We start from the raw sequence: 19,603 nt of genomic DNA on the forward strand, positions 1-19,603 counted from the left end.
TCAATGATAAGCAAGAATTAATGGTTTGTATGAGTTGGTCTTAATTTTGACAAAATCACTCTGGGAAGTAAATTAAGTTGTTCTGTTTAGAAATGAAAAAGAACATTTGGGTTGTCTGTCAAATGGAGTTGTGGCAAATGGAAACATATTATTCCTCCGAATCATAACTTAAATTTATGTAATGTATTTTAGGGAGATTTTCACATCTTTGCCAAATCTTCTCTTGATTACACCATTTTTCTCAGTGGCAGAAGGCCAGAAAAATGACGATGCATGTGATGTAGTCACTGGACAAAGGCCTTCAGTGCTGGAAATTAAGATACCAGCTCTCCATGCAACATGCAGGGTGAATGTTGTTCTTATGAGTACTACTACATCACGATAGTTAAAGGGTGCCACAGTGGCATAGCAGTTAGTGCGATGCTATTACAGCCCAGGGCGACAGAGTTTGGAGTTCAATTCTGGTGTCCTTTGTAAGAATGCTTGTACATTATTCCCATGTGCATGTGGGTTTCCTCTGGGTTCCCCAGTTTCTTCCCACAGTCCATAGACGTACCAGTTAGCAGATTAATTGGTTATTGTGAATTGTCCTGAGATTAGGCTAGGACCAAATCTGTGGGTTGCTGGGTGGTGCATCTCAGTAGGACTGAATTCCGCACTGTAAATAAATAAAACTTAGTGGAAAGTGTTGCTTCTTACATTTTAATGCTGAGGCCTTTCATGGTTTGATGCTGAAGGACAGGAGCTACTGCATTTGTTAAGAGCAGATCAATCTTGTTGGATCCTGGGGGAATAATACAAGTGACTGATTAATACTGTGTTGAGAATGATTTGTTAATGAATGTACTTGCTTCAAAATTGGTGAAGGTTTTTAGTAAACTGAAAAGTTAGGTAAAAGACCGCAATCAGTGCAATCCCATTTCACTTAAGAGCACAGTCTGCTGAAAGATCTTGATAATTTTCTATGCTCTATGCTAGGCATCTGCAGATGAGCAAAGGAATGAAGATCAACAGAAAATAACAGCCTTAGTCAACCAATATGAGACCTGTAGAGAGCAGCTTTGTAAAACTGGAGAGGAGCTTAATAAGAAGAAGCAGCAAATTGACAAAACCGAAGCAAGTATCTGTCACTTGAAAGAATCTTTAAAGGAAAGGGAAGGATGTCTGGAAAATGCAGCAGTGGAAAACAATAAACTGCAACTTGAAATTGAGGATAAGAACCAGAAAATCCAAAGAATGAAAATAGCAGAGGAGAGCATTTGTGATCAGTTTGAAGAAGCTGTGAGATGCGTAAAGGAAATGCAGAGTCAGAATGATTCACTGAAGCAGGAGCTGAGTGAAAAAGGCAACATGCTAATTGTTCTGCGACAAGAAATGGAAAACATTGCTGAAATGACATCGCAGCAGAGTTCTGCATCTGAGGCACTGCAAGCTGAAAGAAAGCAACTCCAGAAGGAAGTTGATTGCCAGAAACAGAAGATGCAAGAGTTAAAGGTCAGATAATATTTATATATGACAAGAAGTGGACAACTCATACCCTTCCCCATTTAACCCTACCAGTATGAATTCTTCTTTTTCTTGCTGAGTCTACAGTAAAATCACCTGAACTATTCCATATGCAGCAAGTTTCATATTCTGATCACCCCCTAATTAAGACCATAAGACGTAGGAGCAGAATTAGGCCATTTGGCCCATCGAGTTGGCTCCACCATTCAATCATGGCTAATCCTTTTTTTCCCCTCCTCAGCCCCACTCCCTGGCCTTCTTCCTGTAACCTTTGATGCTGTGTCCAGTCAAGAACCTATCAAGCTCTGCCTTAAATACACCCAATGACCTGGTCTCCATAGCTGCCTGTGGTAATAAATTCCACAAATTCACCACCCTCTGGCTAAAGAAATTTCTCCACATCTCTGTTTTAAATGGACACCCCTCTATCCTGAGGCTGTGCTCTCTTGTCCAAGGCTCCCTCACGATGGAAAACATCCTTTCCACATCTTAAATAGGTCCCCAAGAATTATTCATTTGAACACTTTATTGACCCTGAATTCTGAGCTCCCACAGAAGTGAAATGTTTTGTCAGTATACTTACCCAGTTAATCATTTCATAATCTTCAAGACCTCTTTCAAGACACTGTTCAGTCTTTAGCTCAAAGGAGCCCCAGCTTATTCAATATCTCCCAGAACCTCTGAATTTTGGTTCCAATCTATAGACATCTTTTTGCATCTTCCCCACTGCCAATCTATTTTTTTTAATAGAAGGCTCCACAGTTTACCAAATATTCAATATAACTTTGACATGGTTGATTTCAGTTCTATTCTTCTCGAAATTAATCCCTGTGTTTGGTTTGTTTTATTTATAGCTCAAAGCCTGCAACACCACGTTCAGTGATTGTGTATTTGGAGCTGTGTAACTCCACACTCATTTCTCCCATTTACTGTTTGTGAAGTAAATGGGAAGTGGTGCTGGTGGGGAAACTCCTGTTGCTTTTTTGAGAGTCTTGGACCAGATTTAACTCTGTGAATGATATTTGTTTATATGATGAAGCAGTTCAGTATTTTTATGTACTCAGGAATATATGAGCAATTTATTTTCTACATTTATTGAATTGAATTGACTTTATTTCTTACATCCTTCACATACATAAGGAGTAAAAATCTTGACGTTACGTCTCCATCTAAATGTGCAATCATAGTAATTTATAATAATTTACAATAAATAGAACAGTCAATGTAATATAGAGTACATTCAAGTCAGCATGAGTTCATCAGTCTGATGGCCTGATGGAAGAAGCTGTTAAGGAGCCTGTTGGTCCTGGCTTTTATGCTGCGGTACCACTTCCCAGATGGTAGCAGCTGGAATAGATTGTGGTTGGGATGACTTGGGTCCCCAATGATCCTAAGGGTCCTTTTTACACACCTGTCCTTGTAAATGTCCTGAATCATGGGTACAACTACAGATGTGCTGGGCTGTCCGCTCCACTCTCTGCAGAGTCCTGCGATTAAGGGAAGTACAGTTCCCATACCAGGCAGTGATGCAGACAGTCAGGATGCTCTCAATTGTGCCCCTGTAGAAGGTTCTTAGGATTTGGGGGCCCATACCAAACTTCCTCAACTGTCTGAGGTGAAAGAGGCGCTGTTGTGCCTTTTTCACCACACAGCTGGTGTGTACAGACCACGTGAGGCCCTCGGAGATGTGGATGCCGAGGAATTTGAAGCTGTTTACCCCCTCAACCCAGATCCATTGATGTCAATAGTGGTTAGCCATATCCATTCCTCCTGTAATCCACAACTAGCTCCTTTGTTTTTGTGACATTGAGGGAGAGGTTATTTTCTTGACACCATTGTGTCAGAGAGATGACTTCTTCCCTGTTGGCCATCTCGTTATTGTTTGAGATGAGGACCATCAATGTCGTGTCGTCGGCAAACTTAATTAGCAGATTGGAGCTGTGGATGGCAACACAGTCATGGGTATACAGAGAGTAAAGGAGGGGACTCAGTACGCAGCCCTGAGGGGCTCCTGTATAGAGAGTCAGAGGTTTGGAGTTGAGGGAGCCCACTCTTACCACCTGCTGGTGACCTGACAGGAAGTCCAGGATCTAGCTGCACAAGGGAGGGTGAAGGCCGAGGCTTCTGAGCTTCTTGGTGAGCCTGGATGGAACTATGGTGTTGAATGCTGAACTGTAGTCCAAGAACAGCATTCTCACATAAACATTCTTCTTCTCCAGATGTGTAAGGACGGTATGTAGAGCAGTGGCTATTGTGACATTAGTCGATCGGTTGTGTCGGTAGGCGAATTGTAGGGGGTCCATTTTGGGTGGTAGCAAGCTGCAGATGTAATCCTTGACCAGCATTCGCTTATTATTGAGGTGAGTGTGACAGGAGGCCAGTCGTTCAGGCATGTTACCTTGGTCTTTTTTGATATAGGGACAATGGTGGATAATTTGAAGCAGGAGGGCACTCTACACTGGGATAGGGAGAGATTAAAAATGTCTAAACACACTTGCCAATTGTGCTGCGCACATCCTGAGTACTCACCCTGGGATGCCGTCCGGTCCCGCAGCCTTGTGACTGTCCACTTGTTGGAAAGATCTGCGTATCCCAGCCTCAGAGATGACCAGGTTGCAGGTTGTAGCGGTGGCTTTCCTCGGAGGCTCAGAGTTAGTGACACCGAACCGAGCGTAAAAGCGATTGAGCTCATCTGGGAGAGAGACCACAATGTTGGCAGCACCACAACGTTTGGCTTTGAAGTCTGTGATGGTATGCAGCCCTTGCTACAAGTCATGTATGTTGTTCGTTGTGAACTTTCATTCAATTTTCTCCCTTTATTGTTGTTTCACAGCCTTGATAGCTTTATGCAGACCATAGCTGCTTTTCTTGAGCTCTAGTTGATCTCCAGCGATGTAGCCTTGATGCCGCACTCTAAATGCTGCTCGCACAGAACTATTGATCCAGGGCTTCTGGTTTGGAAAGACCCTGACTGTCTTCTGGAGAACAACATCATTGATGCACTTCTGGATGAAGCACGTGACTCCATCCGTGAACTCGGAGACATCCTCATCATGGAAGACATTCCAGTCAATGTTATCGAAGCAGTCCTGCAACATGTAGGCCGATTGGTCTGACCAACAGTGGATGGTTTTAGCAATGGCTGCCTCTTGTTTCAGCTTCTGCTTGTATGTTGACAGAAGCAGGATCAAAGAGTGATCTGATTTTCCAAAAGCTGGGCAAAGGAGAGCTTTGTAAGCGTTGCTGAAGGGAGTGTAGCAGTGGCCAAGTGTGTTATCTCCACTAGTGCCCATCTGCATGTGCTGATAAAACTTTGGAAAGACTTTCATCAGCGACGCTCAATTAAAGTCACGCCGATGGTGAAGGCAGCCTCTGAGTGTGCAGTCTCCAGCGTGGTGATGGTCTCACACAGTTCCTTGAGAGCCAGGTCAGTATCAGCCTGCAGTGAAATGTACACCGCTGTGATGCTAACAGCTGTGAACTCCCTAGGCAGACAGTAGAGTCTGCACAGCAGTACCAGGTATTCCAGGTCTGGAACAAAAGGATTTGAGCACATGCACATTCTGGGGTCGCATCAAGCATTAATGACCATGAAGCATACCCCTCCTCCTTTACTCTTCCCAGTGAGGTTTTTCGACCTGTCTGCCTGGAGCAGGGAGAACCTAGAGGGCTTGATGGCATGATCTGGTATCCCCTCTGTCAGCCAGAAAGATTCAGCATGGTATCTAAAGCTTTGACAGGCTTCTATAGATGTGTAGCAGAGACTATATTGACTAGCTGTATCACAACCTGGTATGGAAACACCAGTGCCCTTGAGCAGAAGACCCTACAAAATGTAATGGAAAAGGCCCAGTCCATCACAGGTAAAGCCCTCTCTACCTTTGAGCACATCTTCTGGAAGCATTGTCACAGGAAAGCAGCATCCATCATCAAAGACCCTTACCACGTGCTCTCTTCTCCCTGCTGCCATCAGTAATGTAACGTTCAGTTATATTGGCTTGTGTATGTCTAGGGGAAATCCAGCCCAACACCCGCCTCAACACTCCCCACAGGGTCGGTTGCCGCCCGAATCAATCACAAACATCAATCATCAGCCAGCACACCCAGTAAATTTTAATAAATACACTTTATAAATATTACTAATTCTATGACATTAATATACATTTGATACAGAGAAGAGAGTAATGAAAAAAAAGGCGCCAACACTTATCAAAGTCCAAGTTCTTTGCGCGCTACGTTGGAGCTCAATTTGACTTCAGACGACCACCCGAATTCCGTCGACTCACGGCTCGAGACCACCCTGAGTGATCGACCGGAGCCCCTCCACACGTCCGCGGTCTTCCTCGTCTCTCCTCCGACTCCCCACCAAAACTCAGTCCACAGTCATATCATACAGCATGGTATCCGAAAACAAAATGATACATAACCACCCATTGGCTAATAGAACCCTGTTATCTCATTTTAAAGTAAAACAAACTGTTAGCACAAACTCTCTTCAGCGTTAAAGCACAACAAAGCTGCATTCCCCAGATTAACATAACAAAGTCGCCATTTTAAATGTAACAAAGAAAAGACCCCGTACAGTAAGAATGTACAGGAGGCTCAGGCCTCACACCACCAGTTTCAGGAACAATTATTACCTCTCAATCATTAGGCTCTTAAACCAAAGGGGATAACATCACTCAATTTCACTCACGCCATCATTGAAATGCCCCCATAACCTATAAACATAGAAGGTGGCACCTGTGAAAAACGCTACCAAGGGCCACGTGCTCCAGGCGGTTCACAAAACTACTTCCTTCACTTCTTTTATGACTGTTTCTTTCAAATATGGTTTTGTTGCTGCTGGAGCCTATGATCTACTGTTTAGCACTTGCAGTCTACATTTTGGTGGTGTGTTTTTGAGCCAATCAAGCATTCTGGCGCTTTGCTTTCTCCGTGAGGGTTCCATGAGGAAGCTTGGAGCTGGGGTGCAACTCCATTTCTCACTGATCTTGTCGATTAAAGCACCGAGAAGGACTGAAATCATCGAGGTGAGTGCAGAAGGCAAGCGAGTGTTCAGCGCCCTCTGCCCGCCTCCCTCTTGGTGCTGCTGGAAGAAGGTGACTGTGTGTGACCGTCTCTCTCTCTCCACCAATGCTGTCGGAGGACAGTGCCAGAGTTCTTGGGCAAGGTTTAATCGACGCGGTTTGTGGAATGGATCCTAGTTCACGTTATGATGTGTTTCTGTTTTCTGGTCGTTCCTCTTTTTTTGTTGCTGCTTTGGGCAATTTTGTTTTTTATATTCTGACTGTTTTGCTTGTTTTTTTTTTCGTGTGTGGAGTGGTGGGGGGTGTTTGATGTTTTTCCTTGAACAGGTTCCCTGGTTTTCTTTATTTCATGGTTGTCTGTGAGAAAGTCAAATCTCAGGGTTGTATACTTTATATATACTTCGGACTTTGAATCTTTGATTCACTTTCAAGGACTCATCTCATTTTCTCAATATTTATTGCTTATTTATTATTATTTCTTTTTGTATTTGCACAGTTTGTTGTCTTTTGCACACTGGTTGAACCCCCAAGTTGGTGCACTTTTTCATTGTTTCTATTATGGATATTATTCTATTATGGATTTATTGAGTATGCCCACAAGAAAATGAATCTCAGGGTTGTGTGTGGTGACATAAGGACATAAGAAATAGGAGCAGGAGTAGGCTATCTGGCCCATCGAGCCTGCTCCACCATTCAATAAGATCATGGCTGATCTGGCCATGGACTCAGCTCCATCTACCTGCCTTTTCTCCATAACTCTTAATTCCCCTACTATGCAAAGATCTATCCAACCTTTTCTTAAATATATTTATTGAGGTAGCCTCCACTGCTTCATTGGTAGAGAATTCCACAGATTCACCTCTCTCTGGGAAAAGCAGTTCCTCCTCATCTCAGCCCTAAATCTACTCCCCTGAACCTCAAGGCTATGTCTCCCTGTTCTAATCACACCTACCAGTGGAAACAACTTTCCTGCTTCTATCTTATCTATCCCTTTCATAACTTTATATGTTTCTATAAGATCTCCTCTCATTCTTCTGGATTCCAGCGAGTACAATCCCAGGCGACTCAACCTCTCTTCATAGTCTAACCCTTCCAAATCTCTGGAATCAACCTGGTGAACCTCCTCTGCACTGCCTCCAAAGCCAGTATATCCTTCTTCAAGTAAGGAGACCAGGACTGCACAGAGTACTCCAGGTGCGGCCTCACCAGTACCCTGTACAGTTGCAGCATAACCTCTCTGCTCTTACATTCAATCCCTCTAGCAATGAAGGCCAACATCCCATTTGCCTTCTTGATAGCCTGCTGCACCTGCAAACCAACCTTTTGTGATTCATGCACAAGCACTCCCGAGTCCCTCTGCACAGCAGCATGCTGCAATTTTTTTTACCATTTAAATGATAATCCACTCTTTCATTTTTCCTTCCAAGGTGGATGACCTCGCATTTACCAACATTGCACTCCCATCTGCCAGACCCTTGCCTACTCACTTAACCTATCTATATCTCTCTGCAGACTCTCCGTATCTTCTTCACAATTTGCTTTTCCACTCAATTTAGTATCGTCAGCAAACTTAGATACAGTACACTTGGTCCCCTTTTCCAGGTCATGACATGCGTATTTTGATGATAAATTTATTTTGAACTTTGAACTTCAAGCAAATATAATTTAAATTATCTGAAGTTACAGGGAAAATGAAGGACACCTGGAGCTGTTCCTGAAATTGCACATGTGTACTTTTTTTAAATGTTTTGGGAAATATATGAGGTAGAATGGAACTTAAGATCAAAGAATATTGGTGAATTGGGGAAAAATGTTTTCATCCAAGAAGTTATAAAGTTTGAAATCAACTGAGTGAGATCATGATAGAAACAGAAAAGTAGCCAGACAAGCTACTGAAATAGTGTCATCTACAGAATTAAGGATGAGAGTTTGAAATAACTCAAATAGCTTCTTATTTTGGTCTGCATGGAAGAAATAGGTTTGCCTCCTTCTGTGCCCTAAACTTCTTTGATTCTGAGTTGAGCTGTTTTAATGATATTCATTATCGTAGTATCAATAATCATGGAAAAGAGCAAGTAAAAAAGAACAAATTATTAATCAAGTTTCAGTAGATTGCAAGTGGATCTAGCCCAGGTAGATTGGAATGAAAGATTAGCAGGACAAACAGTAAGTGGGCAAAAAGAGGTTTCTAAAAGGATATTACTATGAAATGAGATGAAAGTGAAATGAGTTTCGTAGAGAGTGAAGACATGGTGGTTAAAATGAACAAAGTAGTTCATGACAAATACCTGTTTCTTATTTCAATGGAGAACTGACTGAATATACGAAATAATGAAATAGAGTTTTAAAAAAAAGTAAGAATAAATTAGCAGGTGATAAAATGGAACCCTTATATCTTTTCATAAATTCATAAAAGCTCAACAGAAGTAGCAACAAGATGGGTTGTGCAGATTGGGAAGCAGGAGGAATATAATTTTCTTCAGGAACAGGCTATGACTGGGATAACCAATGAGTATTTTATTCTGTCTTCACTAAAGTGAAGGTTGCTGCTGTTACCACACTGTAGAAGCAGAACATTAAAAAACAGATCAAGGTAGGAAGTTCACGTAATTGGAATATGACTGGTTGCAGAGGAAAGGTAAAAATTGCAAAGGTTCCGAGCACAATTTTCATCCTCTGTTGGATCGGGAGCTGGAGGCCATAGGACAAGGGGTATTTAGATGACGTACTGTAATACTGTACAAAAAAAGAAAAAAATGGTCAGGTCTCAGTTTAAGGCATTTCAATGTAGTATTCACTGGGGAAAACCCTGATATGTTCAATTGTCCGCAATAAGAAATGGCTAAGCAAGTTAAATCCATCATAGATCTGTTAAAGACATACTGTTCCTGACTGTATAAGTAGAAAATGCGGTAAATACCCAGCAGGCCAATCCACATTGCAGAGGGAACAGAGCAGACATTTCTACTCAGTGATCCTTTATCAGAAAATAAAATTGTTGCACCAAGTTTTTAAGCCACTCTGAAGGAGGTGGGGAAGAAAGTTCAAAGTAAAATGTGTTACCAGAGAACATAAATGTCATCACATACAACCCTGCAGGTATACTTAGCAAATCTATAGAACTGTAGCTGTAAACAGGGTCAATGAACAACAAACTGTGCAAATGCAAATATAAATAAATTGTGAGAGCATGAAATAACAAGATAAAGAGTTCTTAAAGTGACACCATTGGTTGTGAGAACACCAGAAATAAAATGAGTGTAGTTATCCACTTTTATTCAAGAGCCTGATGGTTGAGGGGTGTTTTTGGTGATTCAAGTCCTGAGGCTCTTGTACCTTCTACCTGATGCAGTGAGAAAAAAACCAGAAGTAAGTAAAAAGGAAGCACGATTAAATAAAAATATAGTGATAAATGTGGTGGTAATGAGGCATGAATAGGGACATAAGATAGACCCAGAGAAACTGTAAGTATCAACATTAGAATCAATAGCAACACCTACAAAATGTAAGAGTAGGGGTCAGTAGTCTGATATTAATAAATGGAATGAAGAATTTATAAGGCTCTAAATTATCTTGTTGAAAGATGAATACTTTTCCTCGGTGTAATTGACTACTTAAATTGAGTACTTTGATGGAGTATCCAAGAGGTTTTATAATTTACATTTGGATTTTCAAAAGCTTGTTGATAAAGTAGCAGCAAATGCCTACTAACAGATTTCAAGCCATGGAATTTCAAAGGTTCATTTTATTGTCAATGTATGCATGTGCAATACAACTCTGATATTCGTCTTCTCCAGATAGCCATGAAATACAGAAAAACCATGGGAGCTGGTGGAAGAAAAGTCATCAACCCTCCCCCCCACCCCACAAAAAGGAAAAGGAAAAAGATAAAGAAACAAAACTCGCAAACCCCAAAGCCTCTACCACCTCCCTCACACAAAAACGTAACAGATCTCCCATACGAAAAATGGCGGCTAGAACATCAAACCTCAACCACCAGTCCCTTCCCTTGCACAAAAACTAACAGATCACCCATCCAGAAAACGGCAGCTCGTACATCAAAAACCCCAAATGCCCAACCCCCACCCTTGCACAAAAAATCAGTGACAATAACATCACAACCCAAACCCCTCCCTTGGAAAGAAGAACAACGACAACAGCATCAAATCCCTAGCCCCCTTCTCACACACAACAACTGAAAGATCGCCCACACAGAAAAACACCAACAAGAATGTCAGACCTCAAATCTTCAACCCCTCCCTTGCCTAAAAAGTAACATATCACCCACCTGCCAATCGGCAACAAGAAACAAACCACCAAAAACTGAAGGAGACCAATATATACTGCAGTCCAATAATCATGTATAATCTCAGAATTTCAAAACTGTCCTTCTGTCAGCATCGAGGAAAGCAGCCGCACAAACTCAGTCCTTCTGTGAAGAGCGACCACCATGCTGGGCCCAAACGTTGTGCCAATCTGGCTTCCGACCACTGTCAACCCCATGGCCTCCATTCAGAGTGACTGCAGACTCGTCCGCATTCGCCTCAATGCTTCAGTCATCCTCGGTGCTTCAAAATGGAGTCGATCATATCTTGCCCTATCTGTGGTCTTCTCCACGAGGCAGCTCGTTCTCTTCAGGGACAGCAGAGCACTAGATCCAAACTGCACGTTACAGGCTCCAACGGTTTCCAAAACACAATCAAGACAAAAAGGACAAGCAGAACATGTAGAGAAAGTGAAATAATTGAGGAGATTGGCCATCTGAAAGATGTCGCCCAAGGAATTTTTGTTTGCTGGTGTCATCTTGACCGGAATTTAAGGAGAATTCAATACTATCAAAGAGACACAAAGCTGAATTGTAGTGAATGGTCGTTTCTTGGATAAGGGAGATGTCAGTACCTCAGTTTACCAAGGAACTGGTCGTTCTCATTGAATGAGAGAAGCATAATGACTGAAGTATTCAAAACTTTTGAAGGGTTTTTGTAGAGTGAATAAAGACAAACTGTTTACAAAGTCAGAATGGGCCACAAATTTAATGTAATTGTCGAAAGAACTGGAGGTGATTATGAAGGAAATAATTTTATGCAATGAGAAATAATTCAAATAGGTATCAGAAATAATGAAGGAAACAGAATTGGAATTAACTTTGAGAAGGAAATTAAATGAAGGGGGAGGACCTTTCAATTCAGGGTTGTGAGCAAGGAGGAGAGTCCTCCTTCAGAAGCTGGTGCAGGTACAATTTCTTTCTGTGTTCTGTTATCCCATGTATAAAAATTAAAACAAACAGTGAGAGTAGTTAAATATAGGTAAGAGTGATTAAAAGTATAAAAGTAAGCTGATGGTCTCTTAAACACACACACACATCCTCTGTAGTTGTTTGTTCGGGGAGTGATTTACATTTGATGTGTGAATGGAGAGGACTGTTAGTGCAACTGAGAATTTTTGGCACTCAGCAAAGACTTGATATTATTGTATTCAGCTTTCAGAGGCTCCAATTATGGTGGCTTCAAACAGAATTTATTTATAGATTCATCTTGTTGGAGGCAAACTGAGGACAGATATACAGATAAATTAATCACCTGCTAGAGTTTTATGCCACAATTGTAAGTGAGGCAGTTTGTTTTAGTCAGGGTTACTGGACTGATAAACGCAAGAATTCTACTTGTACTGTGCGATGTGTAAAACTGTTGAAACTATGCTGCTGGAAATTTGTGGTGAATTATATTCTTAGAGAAGGTTAATGAAATTGGGAGATTAGGTAGTGTCAGTGGAAAAAGAAGCAGTTAATGTCTTAAAAGTTACTGTCAACGTTGACAAAAGAAAAACAAGTTAGTTTTAAGATGTATAGAAGGTAAAGGGGTGGAGTAGGGATAGCAAGACATCCCACCCTGCAAAAACCCGTTTCAGGGAGATAGCACCATCAATTTGTGGGAGACTCCCAGAACTTCCAGGAGAGGTGGGATGTCTGCAATAGAGTAGCTCCTTAGCAGCTAACCAGCTAGTTTAAATAACGTTAGCTATACTAATGAACGAATGACACCTGTTAAACTCACCTCTACATGTCTTTTACAGTCTTAACCCACCATGGGCATTAGAAAAGTCCCTGTTGCAAACAGTGCAGTGAACAACACTGTCATTATTTTTGACTCCTATTAGACAGGGGTACACTTTAGTGTAGTCTGGGGTGACATATGTTTTATATTTTCTTTTTTTGGAACACTCTGCCATGGTGCGCGCGCTCTCTCTCTTGCACATGCGCGCTCACTCTCTCGCTCGCTCGTTCTCAAAAAAATTGATTTCCGGGGTATTGTATATAATTTGCGGACATCAGGGAGCCACTATTAATATGTGGGAGACTCCTGGAACTTCCAGGACAGGTGGGATGACTGGGATAGGACAAAAGGATAACATGATGCAAGATTATGAAAGGTTCGCATCAACCAATTTTCCCCGGGATCAATAAAGTATGAGTATGACTATGACTATGACTACTGAAAGCCAAGGTTGTCAGGTTCTTGATTAGTCAGGGTGTCAAAAGTGTTACGTACCCCGTAACTGGGTTGCCAAACCAGCAGAAATGGACCACTTTGTTGGAGTCTGGATTACTGGAACTAAGAAAGTTTTATTAAAGAAATAAGTAACACAGTACTCTAATCGTAAGGATATAAATGCAACAGGTTAGCAATGACAAAATACACATGTACACAGAACTAGGGTAATAGGAATCAAACAAGCTCTGTCGCAGTCTAGGGGTAAAATGATCAGTCTCAAGTGACGCAGAGTTCAGTTCAGCTTAGTACAGTTCGCAGTAATCGCTGTTGTGCCGTTGGGGAGAGAGAGAGTGAGAGAGAGAGAGGGAGATATGCAAATCTGATTCAGACAGACCTTTGTTCTTTGCAGTTAGCTTTCGGGCAAACCCTTTTATGTCTTCTGTGGTCACCGACTGTGACCCCTCCGTTCCGGATACGACCGTTCTTCCACGGTGAACCCGGCACCCAGGCAAGGGCGGACACACACACCAGGTTCCTGCCGATCGTACCTTTTCACCCTGTGTGACTATGGTCGGTTCCCGCGATCAGACCTCCAAACTCCCACCAACCTGTGGGGGCACACCACTTTTCCAAGGTCTCGTTATCTTGTGATCTCGTGGTGTCTGTCTTGCCTTAGTGAACCTGTTCTTTTTATCCCCCTGCTGGGGTATCGCCTGTCCATCAAACTTCAAACAGTTCAGGTTCAAAGCAACCGGTCTGTTAATACTCGGACTGATGTCTCTTTTCATTATCTTTCTCTCCTCTCTCATTAACATTTTGAATGTTTCTCCATTTGTCTCCCTTATCTCTCTCATCAGCATCGATCTTCTGATAACTTGGTTTGTCGTCACAAAAGTTACAGGGGTTGTGGGGGGTAATAAATCAGCCATGATACATTGGCAGAGCAGACTTAACGGGGCGAATGGCTTAATTCTGCTCCTATGTCTTAAGGTTTTATGGTCTAATTGGAAAACGGACAGTTAGGAGGTCTGGTGTGAAGGAGGAAACTTGCAGTTTAAGCTAATTAAGTAGAACAAATAGACAAATTAAACATGCAAATCCATATCTCCCTGAAAGTTGAGTCACAGCTGAACAGAGTAATGAGTTGTATGCCTTCATAGGCCAAGGCAGTGAATATAAGAATTAGGATATGTTGTAGTTGTACTAAAACATTGATGTAAGAATTGTTTAGAATGTAGTTTGAGTATTGTCTTTGAGTTCAGGTCACCACACAGAGAAAGGGTGTGTGCAAAAGAGATTCATTAGGATGTTGCCTGGAATGGAGGACTGTAGTGATAAGGGAAGATTGGATAGATTGGATTTATCCTCACTGGAACATTGGAGATTGTGGGGTGCTAGTTCCAGTGAGCAAAAAACCCATCCTACCCCATGTCCCCTTACAGAGATTTGCAAAATAATGAGAGGCAAAGATAGGAAGGACAGCCAGAATAATTTTACTAGAGTAGTGGTGTCTAGAATAAGAGAGCACAGGTTTAATCTGAGAGGCAACTTTTCGTACATACTGGAGTGAATATTTGCAGTGAGCTATCAGAGAAGGTAATGGTGGCAGATACTATTACTGTATTTAAAAGGTGTTTAGACAAATAATTGGAGAGGAGGGGAATGGAGGAATGCTTAATGCCGGCAAGCGTATGGCATGATGGATGAGGTGGAGCGGAACACCATATTCTGTGCTGTATGTTCCTGTGACTCTATGAAAATAAGTAGGAAGAAGAACAGGTTGAGAAGAAATTTTAAAAAATACCAAATAGAACTGGTATAAGTAAATAGACATCCAAAGTGAGAAGGCAGTGTGATAAGGTGGACAAGGAAGAAATGTGTTGAACATATTATTGTAAGTGATATTTACAGAGAGAAATTGGGTCAGCCCTGTCCAAGTGAGGATCTGTTGGAACCCCAGGAGATACAGTCGTGGAGAAGTGGAGTTGAATTTGATGAGGAGTTTTGATCCTTTTGTGAATTTAAACCTTTTTCTTCTAGCCATGTGGTGATGGGGTGGGAAGTTAAGGATGTAGACTACGACCACTGTAATATCAAAGGGAAGGGACCTTCATGTGTACCCAAGTTTATTGCTGCTTTTATAATTGTTTAGATATGAACAACTGGATGGAATAGTCTACATCAGGGTTCAATGCCATAAAATGCTCTCTTTGGCATTAATGTGGTCTTAAATGTACCTTATAAAAGTAATTAGTGGAAATATGACATGTATGCCAATGTGCAGTGTTTATGATAGGTGAAAATGTGTTCATGCATCTACTAGTGCTTAGGTTTGACAATGTTGATCACTTCGCATTTATCTAATTCATCAGTGTTTGCCTTTTGTATTAGACTGAATTGGAACACAAAGATGCACAAATGCAAGAGCTCCAGGCACATCTCAGTGAATTGGAACGGGAAAAAAATAAGCTGGTAAATTCTGCAACTGAACATATATCTGAGCTGGGAGAATTGTTACAAGAAAAGGAGGAACTTGCATCTGAACTGAGACGTGCCCAGACACAGATGAGTGATCTGAAAGGTATGAGAACTGTCTTCCAACAGGAGAAGTTCTTTTCATGTTTAGGATTCCCTTGTTTTCCTGATAATATTATAAATTAAAGTTTATCTTCACCCATCCCTTCTCACCAGTTCCCTCTGCATATTTATACAACGTTGATAGGTTTGCATTTGGGAGATAGTTGATGTCTAACGTCCTATCATTGAAATGCCATCTGCTTGTGACTTGTTTGAGGATTTTAACCAATATGTAGACACACAGTATCTTTTTGGATTGAGTGAAAGAATGGCAAGACATCAGTTAATATACTTATAAATTATCAAATAATGAAAAGCAAATTTGGAATGAACTTCACGTGTTCATTAGAAAAATATTGAGTAGAAGTGTTAAAATTGTGAGAGTTTATTGTAGACGCTCATTTAAAGCCCTCCTCTTTTCCCAAAAATGCTTGGAATAGGCCACAAAATTTGGAGTATTAATGGAATATAGGGAGGATGCTTACTCATCCAAAAAATTGGTACACTACATGTTTTTTTGATTGATTCTGTGAAACAAAGAACCAATAGCCTAAAAACAGGGGAATAATCTAATCCAATGATCATAGTAAAGACAGAGTGAGTGAAAGAATTGAAACAGACTTGATTGTGAGAACCCAAAATCAACGGCTGAACATGAAATATTTTACCAACTGCATGGAAGGTGACATTAGTGAATAAATCAATAATCACAACTGAAAAAGGAGGCGGGAATGGTACGAATAAACTATATTTCAACATTAGTAAAGAAGATTTCAGTAATAAACTGGGAATGAGTAGGAATGAGAAATTTTGAGAAGCTGGGGTGTTTGATAAACTTGGTTATAACAATGTATGGTGGAGTTTAGGGTGATTTATCTCTTTTGTTGGTGAGCATAGTTGTACCAAAGGATTGCCAAAGAAGTGTCAATATATTGAGGGTAGTTGGAAAGTGGACTATGACTCTGCTGCAATATTTTCATTAAATGTTTGTTATATAAATGTTGGGTTCTTTAGGACTGTTGAATAACTTGTTCAAATGCTATTTATTTGTCTGAGCTTTTGATTCAGTTCCTTTTTTTTGTTGACTATAGAAGAGTATGATAACTTGCAGAGGAGCTACGTTTGTAAAACCAAAGAATATGAATGGTCTACAAACAAACTTAAAGCTCGGCTAAAATCGGTTCAAAATGATCTAGATCAAAGCAGAGAAGCGTTGAAAGTTCTCGAAGGAGCTGACGCCCATGGTACTAATTTGTAGTCTTGTATTTACTAGATTATTGTCCATAGAAGCTACTTTGTCATTCTAACTTGTTCCCTCAGGATTGTATTAATGTTTTATATAGTGTTGATGCTCTAAAGTAATTAGATCGCCAGGCATCTGGAAGATTTCAGTTCAAGAATCACTCTCCTATCTCTTCCTTTTAAATGTTACTATGCTTTTTCGGGGTTTCCTGTTTTTTTTTTCAAATGTCTTACTTTAATATATTTAGGTTCTTGACTTTGCAGAGAGGGATTGGGGTGGGTTTTTGAATAGCTGTGTTATAGCTAGTGAGAAATTTCAGGTATGTTTGGAAATTGAGTGGTAAAGCTGAACTATCCCATTTCCATCTATCTTCCACAACTGTTATAAGTATGAAATCAGAATGACCCTCAGTAAAATATGCATGATTTATGCCCTTAGAAAGGGTTGAACTTGCATAAAACTTTGAATTGAATTGACTTTATTACTTACATCCTTCATATACATGAGGAGTAAAAATCTTTACGTCTAAATGTGCAATGTGCAATTTATAATAATTTATAATAAATAGTATGTACAACAGGATAGTCAATATAACATAGAAATATAGTTGTGTCAGCATGAGTTAAGCAGTCTGATGGCCTGGTGGAAGAAACTGTCTTGGAGCCTGTTGGTTCTGGTTGCTCTAATGCGCTACTGTTTCCCAGATGGTAGCAGCTGGAACAGTTGGAGTGACTCGGGTCCCCAATGATCCTTCGGGCCCTTTTCACACACCTGTTTTTGTAAGTGTCCTGAATAGTGGGAAGTTCATATCTACAGTTGCGCGGGGCTGTAATTTCAAGTAGAATAATCTGTTGGATTGTAATGGAAGTTTTCTGGTGTTTCTATTTTTTTGAGTTTGAGTAAGCATTCAACACTGCATATTTGCACCTTATGTGCTTTGCAACCCATGTCTGACTAAATTGTTTTTCAAAAATAAATTTTATTCCCTATAGCAATGAAAATTGCCATGGGAATGCAAAAGCAAATCACAGCCAAGCGTGGACAGATTGATACATTACAGAGCAAAGTTCAGTTCCTGGAAGAAACTTTAGAGAACACTGAGAGGGTATGTCAGAATTCATTATGTTAAAATTGCATTTAAAACAAGTTGTTTTTCACATTATTGAATGACACTTCATTGTCTGTTTGCTTGTTTGAAGAGGATCTACACACCATATATGATTCCTTTAATACTTTTGCACCACGTGGAGCCATTCCTATCATAGACTATTTCTCAACCTTTACTCTAAGCCACACTTATAGAGTTTTTTGCGACAATTCTATTTTTGATGTGTTTACCCATTCACACAGAGCACATGCATCATCAAATTAGAGTTGTAAGTGGCATTGTTACTATCCTGTTGAATTTCAACAAAAGTTTTTTTTGTCCAATTTTACTTGTCTGTCACTATTGTAATCACCTTGTTTCTGCTTCTGTATATTTTCTTATCACTTACATAAGCTCTGAATACAAGCAGCTAGGTAGATGATTTGTGATTGATTCGTCTACAGTTGATGCCAAATTCTGATTTTCAGATGATGTACAGTATTTCTTGTCCTTCAGTTGCTTGCACATGTGAAAGGACTATTGAGCAGAAACACCTCAGATATTATTGTTAGGAGCTATGAAAGTGAGCACATTTTGTTTTTCATTTTGTGTTAATCATCATCATAAAATAACCACAAACAATTTCATGCCACGTCTCCACTTTGTTGACCCTCACTCCCATTCAGTCTTTCCCCTGCATGCTACAATACCCTTTCTTATATCTCATACCCTCCACTGGACCTGTGGACAACTATTGCTTTGTGTCTTTGTACAAAGTAGTAAATGTACATTTCCTTAATGTAGTGAATAAGTATTTTGAAGTTATACACAAACATCTCCCCAAGGACCTGTTTAAAAATGCTTGGTGTGGTCTTGGAAAAGTGGCATGGTCACAAAGACGTGTTTCATTCTTTGTTATCAAATGGAGGTTATTGGTAAAATATCTCATTCCAGTCCCACAAATATTTTAAAGTTTCATGCCATGGCAAGAGTTTTAAATTTTGCAAAGAGCTACTTCTGGCAGGAGTTCAAAGAGGGCTAAATTTAGTTGGTTTCCGTAGGAGCACTAGAAGGTGTGTTTATGAATCAGTTGCATTACTTTTAAAATTTTCTGGTGCTTTGCTGTTTTTAATTGAACATTAATAGTTTACTCTCCCAAAATGTAAGTTCGTAGTCACAGAATGAAAATATTCAACTTTGTACTTTAGGAGAACACAACAGTAACTGCTAATTGCACAATGCATAGAAACATAGAAAATAGGTGCAGGAGTAGGCCATTCGGCCCTTCGAGCCTGCACCTCCATTTATTATGATCATGGCTGATCATCCAACTCAGAACCCCGCCCCAGCCTTCCCCCCATACCCCCTGATCCCCGTAGCCACAAGGGCCATATCTAACTCCCTCTTAAATATAGCCAATGTACTGGCCTCAACTGCTTCCTGTGGCAGATAATTCCACAGATTCACCACTCTCTGAGTGAAGAAGTTTTTCCTAATCTCGGTCCTAAAAGGCTTCCCCTTTATCCTCAAACTGTGACCCCTTGTTCTGGACTTCCCCAACATCGGGAACAATCTTCCTGCATCTAGCCTGTCCAATCCCTTTAGGATTTTATACGTTTCAATCAGATTCCCCCTCAATCTTCTAAATTCCAACGAGTACAAGCCCAGT

The 19,603-nt window shown here is 40.7% G+C and overlaps 1 protein-coding gene across 6 annotated transcripts in view; it reads left to right on the forward strand.

Annotated features, from left to right (window-relative positions):
- The window catches only part of LOC140195179 (coiled-coil domain-containing protein 158-like), a 162,171-nt gene that overhangs the window by 85,843 nt on the left and 56,725 nt on the right, over window positions 1-19,603 (forward strand). For all 6 annotated transcript variants that reach the window (XM_072253071.1, XM_072253073.1, XM_072253072.1 and 3 more), the window contains 4 exons: window positions 979-1,494; window positions 15,419-15,608; window positions 16,696-16,848; window positions 17,840-17,952. In XM_072253071.1, the coding sequence (XP_072109172.1) occupies window positions 979-1,494; window positions 15,419-15,608; window positions 16,696-16,848; window positions 17,840-17,952 (972 nt within the window). The remainder of the gene's footprint in view (window positions 1-978; window positions 1,495-15,418; window positions 15,609-16,695; window positions 16,849-17,839; window positions 17,953-19,603) is intronic.

This window comes from Mobula birostris, chromosome 3, assembly GCF_030028105.1.
Source record: "Mobula birostris isolate sMobBir1 chromosome 3, sMobBir1.hap1, whole genome shotgun sequence".
NCBI classification, from domain to species: domain Eukaryota; kingdom Metazoa; phylum Chordata; class Chondrichthyes; order Myliobatiformes; family Myliobatidae; genus Mobula; species Mobula birostris.